At 35.0% G+C, this 24176-nt stretch overlaps 1 protein-coding gene across 2 annotated transcripts in view; it reads left to right on the top strand.

The window, feature by feature from the left end:
* Window positions 1-24176, top strand: part of LOC115885786 (netrin-1) — a 507197-nt gene that overhangs the window by 467693 nt on the left and 15328 nt on the right. For both annotated transcript variants that reach the window (XR_004050782.1, XM_030904808.1), the window contains exon 6: window positions 12135-12327. Coding sequence is in view for 1 of the 2 variants with exons in the window: in XM_030904808.1 (XP_030760668.1) it covers window positions 12135-12327 (193 nt within the window). In the remaining variant the exon portion in view is untranslated. The remainder of the gene's footprint in view (window positions 1-12134; window positions 12328-24176) is intronic.

Below are 24176 nucleotides of genomic sequence, written 5' to 3'. Positions count from 1 at the left end.
CATTCTTCTTCTCTTGGGATAGTATTAACATTATGTCGGTTTAATCATCACCCGAACTATCTTCCACAGTTGACACATGATAGTGGAGGTTTTCGTCACTAATGAACAGAATATTGTGTGGAGCCCAGTATCCAGTGAGCCAGAAAGTGATAAGTAGGCAGAAAAAATGCGTAAAATAAAAAAAACTGGCAACTCGCAATCCACTCGAAATTGAAATAACATTACCAGACTGTGCTCCAATTTCGCAGAAGTAGACTTGTAAAAGATCTATTATACTTTTTTTTCTTGCAGTGCCGTGCCTCCCTTCAGGCGCTAGCGTTCTCTATTTCGTTGAAGAGTTCTCTATCTTTTGCTGTATGAAACAGTCTCTCCACTCCCAGACCGGACCAGTTCCGTATGTTTCTGAGCCATGACAGTTTTTTTTCGACTTACCCATCTTCTACCTTCGACTTTTCCTTGAATGATCGGACGATGAACATAATATTTGGTGCCGCGCATTATGTGTCCAAAGTAGCTAACGTTTCTGGCTTTGATGGTGGTTAAGAGTTCCCGATCTTTGTTGAGCTGTCCAAGAACTTCTTAGTTACTCCAACCCAAGGAATCGACGATTCTCCGGTAGCGCCACATTTCAAAGGCTTCTATTGTATTTATATTTTCGACTTTTAGCGTCTATGTCTCGCATTCGTAAAGAAGAGTGTACCATATATAAAAACATAGTGTCCGCAATCGGGTTTGCACCGACAGGTTTCTATTAGTGAGCGTGGTATTACATTTTTTGAATGTTTTACGTGCCATTTCAATTCTTGTCTTTACCTCTTCATCACATGTATTTTCACTATTTAGCTAGCTTCCTAAATATCTAAAATGTGATACTTGTTCAGTATCGTGGCCGCTATTTTTTTATCGAGATTGGATTAATTTGTATTTTACCCACAAACATCCATTTCGTTTTCTTGAAATTTATATCTATTAATACGCTATTTTCAATGTACTTTGTCTTAGCAGCATTTGCAAGTCTGCCATGCTTTCTGCGAAAAGATTCTAAGGAAGCAGTTTGATTATAGTATTGCAGTTTACCAAAACGCGCTTTTTGTAGTTGTTCACGTTATGCGATTTCAGATGCCAAAAGAGCTCTGTCTGTTTGACTCGATCAAATGCTTTTTCAAAGTCGATAAAGCACACATAGATGTTCTTGCGAAATTCGCAGCGCTTTTGTAACAAACACTTATTCTCAGGCAAAACAGGGCTTTACGTGTGTGAACAGGTCTGTTATACTAGAATTAAAGCGTACTATTTGGCTATTTGCTCATATATAAATACACTAGTATTTTTTTTGTGTTACTACTGACGGGAATTATCTGTATTAAAAGTCCCGTTTCTCTGGACCATATTTGGAGAATATTAACTAACTGTTCAGACAGCAGTTCAGGTCATTCAATAACTCCTCAACAATAAGAATCACTCCACAGTCCGAAGAGTTACCACCATAATTATAAAAGAATAATCTACCATCTCGATTACTAAGTTTTTGAATTAGAATAGAATATTCGTGCAATTACCAAGTCATTGTAATTATTACAGAAATAAAGATGACTAATATTGATACTAGAATTAGAATAAGTGGGAGGGGGGTTAATCTCTGCGACCTTAGAGATCTATTGTGTCCCCCTTTCTTGAGTTATAACTCATCATACAGTCCCAGGACTTCCTACGGAGATCCGTGTCCCTTACAGTCGAGGAGCTACGACCCAGGCCGGGTAGACGAAACGGTAGCTTGTGTCGCCTGTTGGGTTTAGAGGTAGGAGGTAGGCTCCCGACCCTTGGAGGAGGTGGTAGCTTGCATGCCACTTGCGGAGGATGGTCTCACGCAAGTGTCAGCCACCTCTCCTGTAGTTCTCTTTGGGTTTGGCCCCTTGGAACTTTCATTGTTACTGTTCCCAGTGTCGCTAGGGGGTTTCCCCACAGCTTCACCGGTGATGTTTTTATTACTATTATTACCAGATCTCATAGTGTTCCTATGAGTCGCTAGGGACAGTCGGTCCACTTCTACAGAGCCCCGCATGTAGAAGTAAGGGGTAAAATACAATGGGGTGCCCCCCCGGTGCCCCAAGGTTGAGACTGTCCGTAGCCCCGCCCGGTATCGTTGTCTTGGTGCAATTCCCTGGCCACGACACTACAGTCAGGGACAAGACGATGAGTGAGATGCTTCTTAGACCAAGCCAAGTGCTAGAGGGGATTCCCCCCAGCCCCTGACAATGAGCTTCCCCACTAACGACAAGGTCTTGCATCTCCTAGGGGAAGTAATATTGATACTAACAATTTATCACAAAATTATTGAATATGTGCTTAAAGACATACTAAATAAAGTAATTGTGTTGCGAGATTTGGCATTTTTTTACATTCTATGTTTTTGATGGGATCTCATTTCATTTTGTAGGTTATCCTCCTATTTTTTTCGCGGGTAATATATTATCATTCAAAATAATATTAAAGAAGTTTGACTAGCAATAATTAATAAACTTTGAATTATCGTATGAAATCAGATAATATCAAATGGATTAATTCTAGTTTTCTAGCGAATTGTGTTTCAGACTTTCGTTATAACCTAAATATCAACTTTAAAAATGTTCAATTCATCATTTTACCATTGCTTATTCAAAATAATGTTTTTGTCAATTTTACAAATATTTTATTTTTTAGCTCCAAAACTATAAGAGATATGTATAGGTCAGTATAATAAAAAATTACGAGATATGAGAGTAGTTTTCAAAAATGTAATGATATACTGGTTGTTCCATTTAAAATTACAAAGATGCTACCACTTTTTTCAATTTTTTTTTTAATGATCGAACAACACTGTAACGCTGATAATATTCTAGATAGATGGAGCAGGTGCCTTTATATAAAAATCCAAATTTTAAAAACAATCACCGGTCCTCCTATTACCATAGCCGGAAAGTCGGTTACAGGTAGCGGCTAGACAGCTAACTTTTGATTCATAAGGATATTTCGAGAAATGTCATTTTTTCCTTCCATTATAAACTTAAAGCTACCTAAAATTCGAAATTTGAAGTTAGTGACACATCTAGGAGTACCTTAGAATTTTGATGACGGCGAGTGAGTCACTGGCGAACTTAAAGAAGTTTGACTAGAAAAACATTTATAATCCTTGAATTAGTTTTAGTACATTGATATACAAATAAAATCAGAAGAGACCGCTTCGATTAATTCTAGTTTTCTACCTCTTTGTCGACTGGAAAATCAGTTACCGGTAACGGCTAGACAGCTAAAATTTAAAAAAAATTCCATAAAAATATTTCGAGAAATTTTATTATTTCTTTCCATTATAAGCTTAAAGCTACCTAAAATTCGAAATTTGAACTTTGTGACACATTTAGAAGTACCTTAGAATTTTGATGATCTGTCAGTTAGTCAATGTCGACATTAAAGAAATTTGACAAGCGATAATTCATAAGTATGACGTATCATTACTAGATATTTTGGTAACCTAACCATCTATAGTGTGTATAGTCCATCTTCATGTGTAGTGGAAATTAATATTCTTGCTCTATCCACAACGAAGTTACAGGGTGGTCAAAAATGCCGCTAATACCTTCGAGAAAAGGATGGTACGGATGTGCTCAACTTGGCGGTTAGGATAACACGTCACGTCAAATTGAACTATGATGGATCGCGTACACTCTGCACAGAAAAGACTAATGTCCAGCAGTAGAACGTACAAGACATTTCATGATAATAAATATGCACTTTGTGCCCAAATTCTGAAACAATAATGCTTTTGTCTAATTTTTTTAAACTGAACGTAGCTAACATTAACTTGAAAGTCTCGAGCAACAGTAAATATTAAATCATTTTTGCAAAAATAAAACCGTCCCTCTTCTAAATATTTCAAACAGTACGAGACCGTATAATTTTTGTCGCTGCAGCATTCCATCCCCGTCTTTAGTGCTGGTTTATTACGTTTCGTCGTAAACGTAAAGCTCGCCGGCCGGCCGGGTCGACGGAGTAACAAATTGCGGCCGAGATAAAAACTTTTTAAAATAAATACCTCGACTCCTATAAAGTTATACCGTCAGTGATAAACGCATAAATTCAAATTAGGAGGATGGCTGCGCGAAGGGCGGACCGTGACAAATCGCTGATAATTCGTTATGGGACGTAATAAGCTGCCCGCCGCGTTCTTCGTTTTTTATTTCCGCTTTTATTCGTTCTTGCAGAGCTGAGTGTCGAGAGAGTATATACACTGCCCATTGTTTGCGGTTTATTCTCGTTAACTTTTTTACTTTACAATGTCGTTTGTTGTTTAGTTCTCGTTCCATTTTCGATTTATGATGTTTTATTGAACGTAAACAACAGAAGAACAATGGAAATATTTTCAACGGCGATTTCTAGTAAATTTAATATTTACACTTCTAATATTGAATATTGAATGAAAATATTTCCCCATTTTCATTGAGCTGATAATGCAGGGACCCGATATATTATTGGAAATACTAGCTGATATCTTCAACAGATGCCTGATAAAAAACGACAATATTCCTGAAGACTGGAATCTGGCGTACATCAGTTCTATTTTTAAGAAAGGAGACAAAAAAAGATGTAGCAACTACAGAGGCATTAGTTTGACAAGCTCAATCGGAAAGTTGTATGGCAGGATATTCAAAGAGAGAGGAGAAGAAAGCTTTGAAGAAATAGAAGAACAAGGTGGTTTCCGCGCTGGGCGTTCTTGTACAGACAACATATTTATGTCACAACAAATAATTGAAAAAAGGACAGCTCTAAAGGAATTTGGACACGCATCTGGTATTTATAGATTTAGAGAAAGCCTATGACACGGTGCCTTTGAAGAAATTATTTGAAGTATTGGCTGAGGCAAATGTGAGTAAAACATATATCAATGCAATCTGGAATATGTACAAAAATCCAAAAAGTATGATGACCCAGACAGGGGAAGTTCCTATCGGAATCCTTCCTGACATCAAAAGGACTCAGACAGGGGTGCAGTTTATCACCTACCTTATTTAAAATATATATCCAGGAGGCATTGAAAAACTGGAGAAGGAAGAGTAGAGCTATGGGAATAGAGATTGACAACCATTGTCTATCGACCTTGTTTTTTGCAGACGACCAAGTTATCATTGCAGGTTATGAGGACGATGCCGACTATTATGTTCAGGAAACTTGAGAAAGAATACGATAGATGGGGACTCAATATCAACCTCACAAAAACCTGACAGTAGGAGAAGAACAAACTGAAGATTCTGAACTACACATACATGAAATTTAAAGGTGTAGCGAATATAAATATTTAGGAAGTATTATATCTGAAGAAGGGAACTCCAAGAAAGATATGCATAGCAGAGTTCAAGGTAAGAAAGTAATCGGTCTTTTAAACCCTCTCCTGTGGTCAAATAAAACATCCATTCAAACAAAGCTAAGGATTTACAAAGCAGTCGTAGAGCCAATTTTAACATACGGTGCCGAATGCTGGCAATTTATATCAAAAGAAATGGTCGAGTCAGTGGAGATGGACTTTCTCAGAAGAGCATGTCGAATATCAAGAATTGAGCACATTAGAAATGAGGAGGTCAGGCAAAGAATAAGGCGAATATATACCAGCACCGACAACATCGAATCGAGCCAGCTACTATGGTATGGGCACCTAAAAAGAATGGGAGGGAAAAGATGGCCAAAAACGGCAATGGAGTATCGCCCCAAAGCAGAAGGAAAAGAGGAAGACCTACAACTACGTGGTTAGATGGAGTAGACCAGTGCATGAGAGATAGAGCTATTAGCCAGGAAGAATGGCAAAATCGAACAATATGGAGGTCGAAATGCGGGATGCGGCAGAAGCTGTAGGACCCCCGCTTTAAATATATATATATATATATATATATATATATATATATATATATATATATATATATATATATATATATATATATATATATATATATATATATATATATATATATATATATATATATATATATATATATATATATATATATATATATATATATTTATATATACTTTTATTATAAGCATAAATTTACCTGAAGTACGAATTTTTTATCGATCGTTACGATTTTGTTAAACTCTGATGGTTCAAACTTCCATACCAAGATGTTTTCACCCAGTACAAACCATTTATAGTCCATTACGTCTATTTCAACTGCTTCTATTCTCCTTTTATTCTCCTCTGTTATTCGCTACACTTCTGAACTATACAGTAGCCCACTCTTAATTATTGTGTCATATATAATATATTTTCGCTTCTTTCCTATTTCTTTACTCCACAATACACCGTTGAGACACCCAACCATCTTTATAGCTTGATTGACTCTAGTTCTGATATTTTTGTTATCCGTACCCGTTTGATCAAATAATATAACATCGAGATAATTATATTCTTCACACATTCTTATTACACTGTTATTCTTTAAAAATATTATTTTCGTAGAATAACAGACTACGTCACTGTATTCTACGAATAAAAAAGATCATTAATAAACAGTTTTCACCTTCTCGATCATACCTTCTCAACAGTAAAAGAGATACAAGGGGTGTCCCAAATTGCAAAAAGACCAGTGACGTTCAAAAAGACCCTGTAGCTCAGAAACGAAGGGGGCTATGAAAATTTTGTATACGGCATCTTCCGTTTGACAAAAAAATGGGACAGGTTTGTACACAAATCGCACTATCTTCACTAATAACGGAGATACCTTATGATTCCAACCAAAATCGGACACCCTGTAGATTCATGGTTGAAGTTGGAGGAGAGGTATTTTCTTTTTCAGGATTTACTAGGCTTCTGAGCTGACAATTCTCCCAGTACTGATATCGTTAGTGGCCATTCTAATCACTGTCGCATTGGCATATCTACTGATATGTTCAATACTGCTGTTTGATTCTCATGACTCTTGTGATGCAAAGTCATGCCAGTTTCTGGACTTTCACAGGTTTAGCCGTGCCGTACGTGGTTCTAGTTTTGTGTATCAAACAACTGCTCCATAAGTAATCATGGGTCTTAATACTATTACGGTATACATTCAGCGCAAAATGTTAGGGGCGCAGCCCCATCTTTTTTCCACCAGTCTTCTGCAAATTTGTAGCATACTGGCTTATTTATTCACGGTCGATTTTTGTTTAGCAACCATTTATCATTCATACTTCTTTTACATGCCACTCCATACCTTGAAACACATTGTTATTACTATACTGCGTTTCTTAAAATCAGTGTAATTAATTAATTTAAAAAAAATGAGAATGCCTAGTTGGCTATTATAGATGATAGTATATATCTATAGCTAAAAGCTTTAATGTTTTAACAATAAAATTACATCCGCTGACATATTATAATTAATTAATTTTAAGCCTATATATACCTATATTGTATACAATATCAACAAAGCTGAACAAATATAACAACCATTAGTCCGGAAACGTTAAATAATCCATATTGTAATAATCGCGTTGTTCTGAGTTATAACAGATTTATATTAAATTCCGCTTTTAAATTATTTTAAATTTGGCGAAAATGGAAAAACTTGTTTCATTAATTTAATAAAATTAATTTAGTGTAAAATCGCTACGGATATACGGCTCCCGTTTTTGAATTTATAGCCAACATAAAAGAGAACATTTTTTGAAGTTGTGCGTGATATTTTTCATCGTTTAATAACCGATATTATTGAATTTGCAAGATAAAATATTCCGTGATATGCAAATTTCATTTACGTAGTTTATGGATTGTGTCATAACCTTTTTAATTTTTTTAAACGGACGATTTGCATTTTAGGGATTAAAATTGACGCAAAAATTACTGTACATGTATTAAAAAATATATTTTACGCACACTCATACAATAATAGGAGTTTACTCACGCAAATGAAGCGTTTAAAATTATATTTTATCCACTAGTGTGTGTGGGGTAAATTTTTTATGCCATTTGTGAAATACTGAAATTAAAAATAGTTTAGTATTAAATATTATCTTTACCGTTTTTCAAAAAAAGCCAAAATAACAGACTTATTTTACTTTGAAAATTTAAAAAAAAAATATTTTTTACTAAAATTTTGAGAACCACTGGATCTTTTCTGGTTTTTTTTTGGATGTATTGCCATATTAAGCTCCGCGCGCACTGAATAGGTATCGGCGAGAGCGAGCGGCACGTAATTTTCAGTTTACGTTGAAATAAATGTAAGCCCGCGCACCGCATCAGATCGGTGCGCTCGGTGCGCTTCGAGCTATCGGCGTTACTCGCGCCATCAGGCGAAATCAGAGAATGCATGGGAGGGGGCGAATAGTCTACGCCGAGCGACTGTTTTTAGTGGAGCTGTTTTACATTAAACATATCCGATGAATTATTAATCGAAAGTGTACGAGACCATATCATACTTAATATGCGGTTTCTGATAAAAATTTCTTACAAGCACGTAATCTATATTGTTTACTACACTTATTCAATAACTGAATTAGAAAACCTTCCGATTAAACCCATTTATTTCTGATCTCGTTTTGATTATCTCACATTATTTTGAAAATCGAATTTAAATATCGTCAAAAAACTTATCATATTATTTAATTTTTGGTTTGTTTTGACATTAGTAATAACAGCTGATAAATAGTCATCCTATGTTACTATGTTGATCGCTCCGTAAAAGGTACAAATAGAGAAAATAATATTTATGTTTGAATAAAATATTTGTACATATATCTACCGTATGATAGAAAAAAACGGCGTCCGGTTGGATGGGAAATGACGATTGATGACATTTCCAATATAAATTTACATATAAAATGGCACCGACCTTCATTTCATGGTCATCGCTGATGCCGTTCCTTTTCGATAATACGGTACTATAAAAACTATTTATATTTTTTCTTTTTTCAATTTTCTTTGACTTTTTTATTATATTTTAAGTTTTCAAAATCTTGGTTTTAAGTCAGTAGTGAATAAAACGAAACTTGTGTTTACATTTTGTTTAATGATTGACGTTTCGACTAATTTTAGTTCGGTCTTCTTTAGAATCTATAATATACAATACAATTTTATCACTAACAATGTGTTTAATATATAATTTTTTCTTACCACAAACGTAGAAAATTATTTATACGTATATTATAGATTCTGAAGAAGACCGAATTAAAATTGGTCGAAACGTCAATCATTAAACAAAATGTAAATACAAGTTTGGTTTTATTTACTACTGACTTAAAACAAAGATTTTAAAAACTTAAAATAAAACCTATATATAAATGTTTTTAATGACACTTATTTAGATTAAAAAAACTAAAAATAAAAGTTTTATTTGACTATTTTTCATATCTAGCTTTGTTTTTAAAGAACAAATTAAACCCTTTTGAATGATACCAAATTTGTTAAAATCGGTCAAGCTAAGAGTCATGTAGTATTCCCATCTTCCACTCTATTTCACTAATTTTATGTGGTTTGTTAAGATCTAAATTTATTAATGTGTGTTTGGTTAAGATCTAAATAATATCAATTTCCATCATAAAGCATAAAATATAAAAAGTTGCATAAAAATATAAATAGTAATAATACTTTATAATTTTTTGAAATGCCGAATGAATTTGAGTAAATTTGAATAAACTTCTCCTAGTCTATGCTCAAATTTATGCTGGTGACGTACTCGACCGCCGATCGTGCGACTCCAGTGCGCGGCTACAATCGACTTTTGGACCGGTCGTGTCGGTCGCGCCGCTCGCTCTCGCTGACACATATTCAGTGCGCGCGGAACTTTAAGCTCCGCGCGCACTGAATAGGTATCGGCGAGAGCGAGCGACACGTAATTTTCAGTTTACGTTGAAATAAATGTAAGCCCGCGCACCGCATTAGGTCGGTGCGCTCGGTGCGCTCGGTGCGCTTTGAGCTATCGGCGGTACACGCGCCATCAGGCGAAATCAGATAATGCATGGGAGGGGGCGAATAGTCTACGCCGAGCGACTGTTTTTAGTGGAGCTGAGCAAAACTAGATTTGCGTATCGAATTCGACTATTGAGCGTAATAGATACACTATTTTTGACACCCTGTATAAACTTCTAAAGCACTTTTAACATCGAATACTTTGAACACATGGATGAAATTGCATACTTTTTTTTCGCGTTTAAAAAATTATGACAACATAACGTTTTCATTTATAGATATTACCCTCCGTTTTTCTCACCACTCGTTAAATTCGGCAAGACTTCGTAATGTTCTCCTCACTTTGCAGGCTGGGTAGTTGCGTTTTGAACTTACGCAAAATTTTCCACAGAAATACCGTCATCATCTTCGTGCATATTTCCGGATTTTGTCTAGATTTCAGAAGTTGTTTTCCCAAATTGGTTAAACTTGTATAGAAACCCCAGTTTTATATTTGTTGTGTTAATGTTAATGCTTCTATAAAACTCCTATAAACTTGCACAAAATCGAATTTATAAACTCTTTCTTTAAAACAAATATTTTTTTTTGATAATAAAACAGTCTCTGAGGTTAGCTGCTGTATAAATACAGAGTGAGTCTTAAATAAATGTAAATATTTTAGGGGTGGTATCTTTGGACCCTAGAAACACGTCTAGGAGGGTTTTTCGCCAGAAATTTTTGGAATTTATTTTAATTTTTATTTAAAAAACGTAATATCTTCATAATATAACAATATAGGTAGTAGATTATATTTACAAGAAAGAAAACCCAGAAAAGATCAACCGCCCGATCATTTCTGGGTTTTCTCAAAATGTAAGCGAAAAATCAATTTGTTTTTAAATTTTCAGTAAAATACCTCTGTTATTTTGGACTTATTTGAAAAACGGTAAAGAGAAAAATAAATATATATATATATATATATATATATATATATATATATATATATATATATATATATATATATATATATATATATATATATATATATATAATAAATGTGTTGTGTTTCTTTTATCGAGATCTACCGGTCCAGAAAATATTTGAACTTATTTAAGATCACCTTATATAAGGATGATATGATGTATGTATACCGGGTGCGTCTCAAAAGTGGCTCACCCCTACAACTTTTTTATTTTTGCAGATAAAAAACGAGATTTGGTATGTTAGTATATGACATAAATTAGGATTGATTGACGTGTTTTATTGTTTCTGGTCACTTCCTGTTTTACCAGAAATAAGTACAACTTTTGATTTTTAAATGGCACTCTTGGTATTGTTTTACTTTATTCAATAGAAAATGATATTCATATCATATTCGAATAGAATGACATATCATATGTCAACTTTTGACGTTTTTGCCTAATCAAAAATTGTATTTTAAATTTCAATCTAGAGTGCCACGGCTATGTTAAAAACGCTAATTTTTAATCAAGGAGCCTTGAAAAAATAGATTTGATCGTCTTTTCCTCTTTTTCTTTGGCCGGTTAAAAGATGCCCAAATCGTATTTTTAATCATATCTCATTTTTTTCTAATGGAACGAGGGTGGCATTAGGATATTTGAAAAAAGCATTTTTTTACGAATAATTTGATACCACACACTTGGTATTTCGAGTCAAATTTTCGTTATGAACCGCATGTTATTATTTCAAATTAACCATATGCGAAAATGTCAAAAGTTGACATATGATATGTCATTCTATTCAGAATGTCATTTTCTATCGAATAAAGTAAAAAAATACCAAGGGTGCCATTTAAAAATCAAAAGTTGTAGTAATTTCCGGTGAAACAGGAAGTGACCGAAAACAATTGAATACGTCAATCAATTCTAATTTATGTCATATACTAACATACCAAATCTCGTTTTTTTAACGGAAATAATAAAAAAGTTATAGGGGTGAGCCACTTTTGAGACGCATCCGGTATATGGGCCGTACAACGCAAGTTACAGAATACTATAAAAACAAGCAACTATAAAATCATATCTTACATTCTACTCCTAAAGTTTACACCGATGTAAGACAAAATTACAGAATTAAGAAAATTAAAAGATTGAATTACGTTCTCGCGTTTAAACATACTTGCGTATATAAATTGCTCTATAACACACTGATATAATAAATAACTATTATTTAGTTTAAATAACTTTATTTTATTGATAATAATATATTTTCTTTGTTGTTTTAGCCATAATGGCAAGAGTCCTATCCGAAATCGAAAACAGCGAAGACGAATACACCAAAGGATGGGCCAGGTTCATGATCAACGTCGAGACCATCTACAAAAAGGCACGAGATTCCAGAATTAGAAAGGGCACCATGCAGATGTTGGTGCCTATGGCCGACTTGAACTGCAAATGTCCCAAAATTAAATCCAACAGGTGAGTATGGAGATACAATTGTTATGTAGCTATTAAAATTATTCACTTACAACTACCTACTACAATGTTGTATCATGTTCTTTATTCCTCATTAGTTTCTGTACCGAGTGGCCAACTAAAAATGAACTCCGGCTGTTATCTCAGAAACGATAACTTCTACAAAAAAAACCTTATAAGTAAATCAGCCAAGGGAATTTATTTTTTAGTTAGGAAAATATCCGCTAGGGATACCCATCTGTTACGGCCTATCAGAAAACGGGATATTTCTCAAAAATATGTACTGGGTGGCCAACTAAGAATTGACGCCGGCTGTATCTCAGAAACTTCTTATTGTAATAAATAAATCGACCAAAAGAAATCGCTGGAAATTATTTTCAAGTTTGAAAAATGTCCGATAGGGGCGCATCTGTGATGGGCCAATCAAAAAATAGTTCTCTTAATATCTGTTAAAATACCGTTAGAGAGAAGTTAGAAAGTTGCGGTTTGCGCTGAAATTTTGGAAATTTTGTGCTCTATTTAACAGTGCAAAAAGAAACGTAGCATGCTATTTAATTTTTTTATGCAAAAGCGCAATATCTGTTATGATGTCAAACCATCGCTCCAGGGGCGGCTTGTCCTATGAGGCAGATGAGGCAGTGCCTCACCAATACATTTGAAAAATTACACTTATTAATCGATACATCTTTAATCACAATTTTATATTTTTTTCCCTATTTGCATCAATAATAATTGTATTTTTTAACCGTCATTCTACAATAAATTACGTCGATGGTATTCCTTTAAACGCGCTTCCTATCCCATATGCGACAAACTCGACGATGTATATCCATCTCATTTGTTCTTTAAGAGGTATATGTGCAGAGGTTTGCCTCTCGCCTTTCCTTGTCTAGCGTATTGTGGTATATCGCACTGACGGAGCGACAGCGTACACTGGAATCTTAACTCTGTAGAATGAACAGAAAAAGCATAGGCAAAACCTTTAGTTGAAGAGAGATAAAATGTATGGAGTAGTAGCGCGTAAAAAGACCGTATTGAGGCGGGCCTCAAATGTAAATTTGAACCTTAAAAGCCGTTCGTTAAAAATATGTATCACTTCCCGATCAGTTCCTGATCAGCCCGAGAGATTTTAGGCGACAGGCTGAAAATGCAGAATTGCATTATTTGGGAATTTGGCTTAGTTTGAATCAGAGTTTTAATTAATTCTGCAGGTTATTACACTGTTTTGTCTACGTTTTTTAATGTGAATTGCATGTTTAATTACTCTTTTTACTGATTATTGTACATATAAAGTAAATACCTAAGTGGGCAGTGACTTATTGTTGATTGGTATTATGATTTAGAGGGACCATGCATCATCAGAGGACTTCCCCAGGTAAAGTTTTTCGAATCATTTATAGATAAATTGTGTATAGTCAAAAAGTAAAGCGACCTGTTACAGATTTCGTTTGGTTTTATTTTTATAGGATGGATAGAAAAACAAAATTTTACCATACAGAGTAAAATATAAGAGAAAATATCCTGAGGTCGCTTTGATAAAAATTTACTGTTGCAATAGCCCTATGTAATAGGTACCGTATGATCGAGAAAAAACGGCGTCAGCGTTGGCTATAAAATGAAGTTCGCTGTCATTTTATATGTAAATTTGTATGGGAAATGTCATCGATCGTCATTTCCCAGCCAACTGGACGCCGTTTTTTTTTTCGATCATACAGTATAATACTGCGAATTATATTACATAAGGCTATTTCCGCAACTGCTAAAAATTTAGAAATATTTTAAATACAAAAATGTGCGCTTTTTAAGTCTGTAGGTATCTAAAATACTAAAAATAATATACAGTGTGTATTGCATTTAAAAAAAAACTGAGATATAGTATTATAATATTGCAATGTTGGCCGCGCCATAAAAAAATCCCTGTGAATGTGAATTTTTCTCGGATTTCTTCTTTTATCCGATAGCGAGGTATGTAGCTATATTATACGTACTTAAGCAATAATAATAAGTTAAATTCACTCCAGTTCCATGGAGTTTTTACCACTTTTTAAAAGATGAAATTTTTCAAATATGAATTATCATGGAAATCCCGCATAGGTATATAGTGCTTCAAATAAATCAATAGTGTGATGTATGCTGAATTTTATGCTGAACCCAATTCTGTACAGAAAAATGGTAATGCGAATGCAATTTTAAAGAAAATATTTTTTTAGGATATGTACTTTTTTTATATAGAACTTCCTCGTACTAATGGCCACCCTATATACATACTAATAAAAATTCTCTTCTAATGTGCCTCACCATCTTCCAGTACTACGAGCCGCCCCTGCATCGCTCTCTAGTGGGGGGAATGTAAAACTTGATTTTATATAAATAAGGATAACTCTGGTTTGACTTAACGGCATAAAACAAACTGACGCTAGGTTAAAAGAACTTTTCTTTCTTAATAATTTGCAATATAAACTTTGTCTCAACAGAATATACCGTGGTATCTAGAGGACTGTGTTTCACATCATAATAGTTAATGCGCGTTTACATAAACATTTTCAATGGTATGCTAAGTGTTCCTTTTTGCATAATCAAATAGAGCACCAAGTTTCCAAACGCAAAGTGCAACTTTCTGTCTTTTCTGCAACCGAAGATTTTAAGAGAATCAGTTAATGTTAGCAAAGACTTAATATTTTACCCCTGGTAAGGATTGTTTCTAATTTCAGTTGTTCGTACTGCCCTTACACTACTTTTCTAAAGTAAGTAATTACAATGGAACTCCTCCACTATTCTTTCTTTGTTAATCCTTTTTAATCAGTGATATAGCATTTTTTAAACACCTACCACTGCGAACGGCAGCTTTTCATCGGAGAGCAGTCGTGGATAAGGTATTTCACTGGGGAAAAACTAATTAACATAAAAAAATCAAAAATATGAATATTGGGCGCCAGGCATGAACAGAGAAAGAAAACACAGTTGTATATTACTTAAAACTAATGACTATATTTATTCATGATGAATTCTGATGGTAAATAGCATTGTACAATTTTAATAATTATTAAGCTCCGCGCGCACTGAATAGGTATCGGCGAGAGCGAGCGACACGTAATTTTCAGTTTACGTTGAAATAAATGTAAGCCCGCGCACCGCATTAGATCGGTGCGCTCGGTACGCTCAGTGCGCTCGGTGCGCTTCGAGCTATCGGCGGTACTCGCGCCATCAGGCGAAATCAGAGAATACATGGGAGGGGGCGAATAGTCTATGCCGAGCGACTGTTTTTAGTGGAGCGGTTTTACATTAAAGATGTCCAATGAATTATTAATCGAAAGTGTACGAGACCATATCATACTTAATATGCGTTTTTTTATAAAAATTTCTTACAAGCACGTAACCTATATTGTTTACTACACTTATTCAACAACTGAATTAGAAAACCTTCCGATTAAACCCATTTATTTCTCATCTCGTGTTGATTATCTCACATTATTTTGAAAATCGAATTTAAATATCGTCAAAAAACTTATCATATTATTTAATTTTTGGTTTGTTTTGACGTTAGTAATAACAGCTGATAAATAGTCATCCTATATTACTATGTTGATCGCTCCGTAAAAGGTACAAATAGAGAAAATAATATTTATGTTTGAATAAAATATTTGTACATATATCTACCGTATGATAGAAAAAAACGGCGTCCAGTTGGATGGGAAATGACGATAGATTACATTTCCTATATAAATTTACATATAAAATGGCACCGACCTTCATTTCATGGTCATCGCTGATGCCGTTCCTTTTCGATAATACAGTACTATAAAAACTATTTATATTTTTTCTTTTTTCAATTTTCTTTGACTTTTTTATTATACATATTTTAAGTTTTTAAAATCTTGGTTTTAGGTCAGTAGTGAATAAAACGAAACTTGTGTTTACTTTTTGTTTAATGATTGACGTTTCGACTAATTTTAATTCGGACTTCTTTAGAATCTATAATATACAATACAATTTTATCACTAACAATGTGTTTAATATATAATTTTTTCTTACCACAAACGTAGAAAATTATTTATACGTATATTATAGTTTCTGAAGAAGACCGAATTAAAATTGATCGGAACGTCAATCATTAAACAAAATGTAAACACAAGTTTCGTTTTATTTACTACTGACTTAAAACAAATATTTTAAAAACTTAAAATAAAAGCTATATATAAATGTTTGTAATGACACTTATTTAGATTAAAAAACTAAAAATAGAAGTTTTATTTGACTATTTTTCATATCTAGTTTTGTTTTTAAAGAACAAATTAAACCCTTTTGAGTTATACCAAATTTGTTAAAATCGGTTAAGCTAAGAGTCATGTAGTATATTTTATCCCCATCTTCCACTCTATTTCACTAATTATATTACGCCTCGTCTCCTAATTAAGATAACATGTAGTACTCCCTCAGACGTACGTCCACACGCTGCGCGGCTCCAAAAATCCAGAAACCACCCCTGGAACTACCTGCTGTTCGCCCTATATCCTCATTCTTTCGCAGCGTGTCGTACCATACGCTTGTGCCGCGTCCGCTACGTCATTTTCCGTTTTTCGGGTTGCTAGTGCGTGTTTCGTGTGCGTTAAAATGCCTAAATATATCTCGGAGATCCGTAAACAAATTAAGGGTTTACAGAAAACGTTAAAAACTATTTCGCGTAGTGCTCGTAGCCCGGTAGAGCGGAATATCGACAGTGGGAAGCAGAGAAGTGCTTCGCGGAGTTTTTCCAATTCAACACAATCGTCTCTCCAAGCTCGAAAACGGAGAATAATTTCTTCGGACAGCAGTTCGTCCGATCAGGAGGATGAGCCACGAAAATACCGCCGAATTCAATTGCCCAGTAGGAGGACGTCCGATGAGGACGATTCTTCCGACGCTGAACTACGACAGTCATCAGATCTTGATGACCTGTCTACACCCGAACAGGGTGTGGCCTATTCGGCCTCCGAAGCCTCACCTGAGGGATCAAGTAATCCCGGGGTCGACAAGTTCGACCCCAATAAGGCAGCGTTTTCCCTATTTGGGAAGAACGTGGTAGAGAAACCCAATGTGGGTAGAGCTCTGCAGACTACTCTGGCCGAAATCTGGTCCGGAATTTTACAAAGAGGTATAGACGAAAACGAACGAAAGGACCTAACGAGAAACTTTCCAGTTCCTGAGAACTGCTCTCTTTTGACACCCCCAAAGTTGAATCCAGTAATTGAAAGGACCTTACCAAATTCAGCTATCAGGCGTGATGTAAAGCTCACTGCCTTTCAAGGCCAACTCGGCGCGGGTATAACCGCTATTGGCAACGCCATATCCGCTGTTCTAAATGAACGCGGGGGGGAGCAGAACTTCACTGCCTTAAAAACGCTAGGTGAGGCTGGGCGCTTGTTATCAGACCTATTTTATCAACAATCAGGCATTCGGAGAGAATTAGCAGCCTTTAATATCAGAGACGATTCAAAAGAAGAGGTGCTAAAAGCACCTGCTGACCAATGGCTTTTTGGCACGGATCTACAGGATCGGATCGAAAATCATCGATCGATATCCCGGTCAAGTTTGGATCTCAGAGAATTGAAGAATTCAGGCTTCCTGAGCCGTACTGCACCGCAGTCAAAAAACTCCAGGCGTCTGTCCCGAGACAAATACCAGAGGCCGCGCAGGGACGGACAATACTATCAGCAGCCAAAGATTCGCCATCAAAAACAGCGCTACCAGAACAAGGGGACCCACAACAGAGCCGTAGCCCACAAGCAAGCAGGACAAAGGCCCCGACATCACCATTAAATAGCCAGGTATGCCAATCTGCCGGCAGGCTTCAAAACTTTTTTGCCGAATGGTCCTCAATAACCCAGGATAAACAAGTTTTATCTTGGATAAAAGGTGTTAAAATTCCATTTTTAAGGAAACCGGTTCAATATAGGATTCCTAAGGAAAGAGATTGGTCTATATCAGAATTAAATGATATTCAAATTTGTATTAACCAACTTTTAGATCTAGGAGCTATAAATCTAGTACAGCCCTGTAAAAACCAATTTCTCTCGCCCATATTTTTAACACAAAAACCAGACGGGTCGCATAGATTTATCTTAAATCTTAAAATCCTAAATGAAAACATATTGAACTGCCACTTCAAAATCGAAGATCATAAAACAGTCACCCGACTAATATCACCAAAATGTTTTATGGCCTCTTTGGATTTAAAGGACGCCTATTTTTTGGTGTCGGTTCATAAAGTATTTAGAAAATATCTACGTTTTAAGTTTCAGGGAAAGATTTATGAATTTAACTGCATGCCTTTTGGACTCAGTTGTGCGCCTTACATTTTTACTAAATTAATGAAACCAGTACTTAAGCACTTAAGAAATAGGGGTTTCACTTCGGTGCTATATTTAGACGATTTTCTTTTGTTCGGAAATACAGCTTTAGAATGTAAAATGAATATAGTAAATACTATTAAGTGTTTAGAGAGTTTGGGATTTATGATAAATTATTCGAAAAGCGTCTTTTTCCTCATAACACATGCACTTACCTTGGGTTTATTTACGACTCTGTAAAGATGACCATTAGCTTACCAAAAACGAAAAAAGAAAAAATTCTGTCTCTAATAACAAAATTCTCAAAACAAAAAACATTAAAAATTAGAGACCTTTCACGGTTAATCGGTTTACTGATAGCAGCTTGCCCAGCTGTTAAATACGGCTGGTTATACACAAAGAGTTTTGAAAGGACAAAAAATTACGGCCTACAGAAGTCAGGAAATTTCAATGCAGTCATAGATATTCCCTCTAAGTTGTCAGGTGATTTTAACTGGTGGATTAAAAATATTAATAAATCGTTTAATGACTTACCTTCCAAGAAATATCAAATAGAAATATTTTCAGATGCATCAAAGACCGGCTGGGGAATGTATTGTGAGGGAAAAAGATCGCATGGGTTATGGAAAAATGCCGAGACAAAACATCATATAAACTATCTGGAGCTTCTGGCTGCCTTTTTTGCTATTAAATGTTTTGCCCATACACTTTACAACTGTAACATTCTGTGCAGGTTAGATAATACCACAGCAATCGCATGTATTAATCGTATGGGCTCCGTAAGATATCCCAAGCTACATTCCTTATCAAAGGAGATTTGGCAATGGTGCGAAGCTAAAAATATCTTTATTTATGCATCTTACATAAAGTCAAAAAATAATATCGAGGCAGACAGAGAGTCTAGAAAATTAGAAATTGAAACGGAGTGGGAATTAAATGACGATGCCTTTTCAAAGGTTGTAGAAAAATTTAATAGACCTGACATTGACCTTTTCGCCTCTAGAATTAACAAAAAATGCAAAAAGTTCGTTTCTTGGTTAAGAGACCCAGAGAGCCTGGCTGTAGATGCGTTTACCCTTTACTGGGGGGATATATATTTCTATGCCTTCCCTCCTTTTTCCTTAATCCTACAATGCTTACATAAAATTAAGGAAGATAGAGCAGAGGGCATATTTATAGTCCCATATTGGACATCTCAGCCATGGTTTCCGGTATTTAATTCCTTACTCATTAACGAACCTCTAATTTTTAAACCTAATTCATCTCTGCTTCTTTCATTCGATAGGAAGCCACACCCAGCGTGGAGGCACATTTAGTAGGAGCCTTATCCGCAGTAGCATTTAGCAGGAGTCTTATCCGCCAAGCGCTAGAGATTCGCGGAGTCCCAAGTGCCTCCATTGAAATATGCCTAGCTTCCATTTCCGATTCCACCATCATTCAATATAATTCAGGGCTGAAGAATTGGTGGGAATATTGCAAAATAAACAAAATAGACGTATTTTCTGGCCCGATAAAAAGGATTTTAAACTTTTTAACTTTGCATTTTGAAAGGGGGGTATCTTACGGCACTCTTAATTCATTCAGATCTGCGATTGCTCAGATCAGTAATATAGATATAGGTAATGATTATAGTATAAGAAGGTTTTTTAAAGGAGTATCTAATCTACGCCCTAGTAGACCCAAATATAGTACCACATGGGACCCAAGCATTGTTCTAAATTACGTTAAGTCGCTTCCAAATATTTTATCCTTAAAAGAGATTACTCACAAATTAGCTGTTCTACTGGCTTTGGCTACGGGACAGAGAGTTCAGACCCTAGCAAATATTGAAATATGTAACATTGTCCAGAGTAATGAAGATATACAAGTCAAAATAACTAAAAGAATAAAAACATCCGGGTTAAATAAAATTCAACCTACTTTAATATTACCCTTTTTTAACGCAGACCCAGAGGTATGTGGTGCTAGGTGCCTGATAGAATATTTGGACAAAACTAAAAACTTAAGGAACAATGAATGCAACCATTTATTCGTCACCTTTAAAAAGCCTTACAGAAACGCTAGGACGAATTCACTTAGCAGATGGATTAAAGTTGTTCTTGCTAATAGTGGACTGGATACATCTATATTTACTGCCCACAGCACGAGACATGCGTCAACTTCCGCGGCTGCAAGGAGCGGCGTAAGTATGGATGTAATCAGACTAGCAGCAGGCTGGAGTGAAAATTCTAAGACCTTTGCAAAATTTTATCAAAGGCCATTGATTAAAAAATTTAACTTTGCCCAGGCTACATTAAATACATAATATTAGATAATATTCCCTTTTTGGGGACATGATAGTAAAGTAAGACAATATATTTTTACAGTAGTAGGGGCAATAACAATAGGAAAATAAAGTGTAATATCTCACAGTTAATTAAGTAATTGAAGTTTAGATTGTATTAGTTTAGGTTCTATATAGGTATATTCCTATAAAAGTAGAAATAATAATAATAATAATAAATAAATTAAGGAATAGGAGTTTTAGGTGATATCATATTACCTGCGTATAAGAATTTTATGAGAGGGAATAGAGTACCTGATTTAGTAATTTAGTTAGTAATAGAGTTAAATAGAGAAGGGCATAATAGCCAAAAAAAAAAAAAAATGTGTGTGTGTGTGTGTGTGTATGTATATATATATATATATATATATATATATATATATATATATATATATATATATATATATAGAGAGAGAGAGAGAAATTATAAGTGTTACAAGATACCTAATCTAGTTAGTATTAAAATTAATTATAGAGGTGCCTTGCCGTCACTCTTAATCTATGTGGATTATTTTTTCTCGCATCCAATAAGGTGAATAATTTTGCTTTTGTCTTATTGTAGAAATAAAATCAATATACAGAATTGCTGCATTTTCTTTAAACATCTACATGTTATCTTAATTAGGAGACGAGGCGTAATATAATTATAAGATTAAACGAACTTACCTTGGGAAGTGAAGTTCAATCTTAATTATATGAAGCCTCGTCGAAGTAATTAAGGTCCCACCCAAATCTAAGTCTAGGTTCCCAAAACCCTAAAAGTGCATCAATTACGTATATTAGGCTTTAAAAAGAATGAGGATATAGGGCGAACAGCAGGTAGTTCCAGGGGTGGTTTCTGGATTTTTGGAGCCGCGCAGCGTGTGGACGTACGTCTGAGGGAGTACTACATGTTATCTTAATTACTTCGACGAGGCTTCATATAATTAAGATTGAACTTCACTTCCCAAGGTAAGTTCGTTTAATCTTATAATTTTATGTGGTTTGTTAAGATCTAAATATATTAATGTGTGTTTGGTTAAGATCTAAATAATATAAATTTCCATCATAAAGCATAAAATATAAAAAGTTGCATAAAAATATAAATAGTAATAATACTTTATAATTTTTTGAAATGCCGAATGAATTTGACTAAATTTGAATAAACTTCTCCTCGTCTATGCTCAAATTTATGCTGGTGACGTACTCTCGACCGCCGATCGTGCGACTCCAGTGCGCGGCTACAATCGACTGTCCGACCGGTCGTGCCGCTCGCGCCTCTCGCACCGCTCGCACCGCTCGCTCTCGCCGATACCTATTCAGTGTGCGCGAAGCTTTATAGTGGTTATTTGTCAAAGAAAGTTATGTTAAAAATAGTACTAAATATGTTTAATGAAAAAGAATATAGCAAAATACAATATATGTAGATAAGGCTATAGAAAATATATAAAAGGTAGCATTACTTTAATTAATTTGTATTAATGTGTATTTTATACGATATTAAATTTGAGATGTTGCAAGAACTTGCAAGCCGTTGATTCTAGAATCGGTTATTCATTTGTCAAAATGACGCAATAATATATACAAAAAGTAATACTATTACAAAACGTAATGTTCGCAAAGAATCTAAGATCTAAATCATATTTTAAATACTAATCGGACATAAGTAATTTAACCACTAGTACGATATTAATTATTCAAGACTGAAAATGTAGAAAATCTAAAACATAAAAACTAGAACTTAAATCTACACATAGCTGTTCGTTCTTCAGGCAATCCTGCTTTAAACAGTACAGCGTGAGGTGGGCTTGATTGAGGGGCTTGGAAAGGGGTCAGATTGAGGGCACTATGAACCAAAATAGCCGTAACTATCAGCTAGGCTTGAAAATAAGAACAAAGTAGCATGGAGTTTACGCTACATTTATACTGGGACAATCTGTACATAAGCCAAACCATGCACACAGTGGACACTCGTCCATAGGACATCCTTACATAAGATAATGTCCGTACCTCGGAACACAACTAGGACCTTGGATAATGCTTGTACCTTGGACGTACCTTGGATACTGTCCAAACCTTGGAAAATGTCCGTATCTTGGACGTACCTTGGACCCTGGAAACACTTCCGAGGGCTCAATAATAAACAAAGAAACTGTCCTTTCTTCCATGTAACATTTTGGAGGACAAAAGAAAATCAACGTGCCAGCAAACACCAAATACGAGTTGACTTGGACCAATCCAAAACTCTACCCTAAAAATACGCAGTAATAATATCGAATCTAATAAAGATAATATCTCATCTTTGCCTGTAGCTTTGAAATAGCAGCCGATTCAAATTATACAGCAAGATTTAAATAATAACCATTTCTAAAAGTCGGGTTGATGGCAACCGACCGGCCAAACGGCCAAACCAAAAGTGACGTTACCTTGCGGACAGCGAAACCTTGAAAATAAATGCCCACAGAGCAGCGCAGGATTGTCGAGTTGAAAACGTTAGAACGACGCTAAGCGCCTCAAACAAATTATCAGGCCTGAACGATACGGAATCGGGTGACGATACGCCAGACATCATATATCATATACATCATATACAAAAAAACCATGTAACGAACTAAAAACGTTACAGTGATAAGGAATGCAAGACCAAAACCCCTATGATCTTGGTCTTGCAGGGGCCAATGTCTTGGTCTTGGATTTGGTCTTACTGCAAGACTCATATGTTTTTAATAGAAGCACTTTCTACATAGAAAATATTTAAATAAATACTATTTTAACTAATTTGACACATTAAAGTAAGTAACACATTAAAAGAAAGAAGCAATGTCTGTGAAGAAGCAATGTCTCATGAGAGTTTTTCCTTTTCAATACATTAAATCAGCATTGCTTCCTTTAAAATTTTATACAAATGTCGACAAAACACTACTTGCAATAAATTAGATAAAAATAATTTACTATTATTTTTATTTATTACTTTCAACTTTCAAATTTCAAACGTCAAACATACCAACTTTTTGAAATAACCTACCCTAGGTAAATATTTCTACACCACTGAAAAAATGAGCTCTAATCAACACTCTACGACACCACTGAAAAAATGTTCTCTTACCAAATGAAGTTCTCTATTTCAACCGCCGCTTACTCTCTTTAAAAATACAAATTCGACTCTATCGATCAAAATCAAAAGAGATTTGAATCAAATGCTAGGCGATTTGTCCATTTCAGTT

This window comes from Sitophilus oryzae, unplaced genomic scaffold (genome assembly GCF_002938485.1).
Source record: "Sitophilus oryzae breed Bouriz unplaced genomic scaffold, Soryzae_2.0 scaffold_41_pilon_pilon, whole genome shotgun sequence".
NCBI classification, from domain to species: domain Eukaryota; kingdom Metazoa; phylum Arthropoda; class Insecta; order Coleoptera; family Curculionidae; genus Sitophilus; species Sitophilus oryzae.
This window is presented reverse-complemented; position numbering and strand designations above follow the sequence as displayed.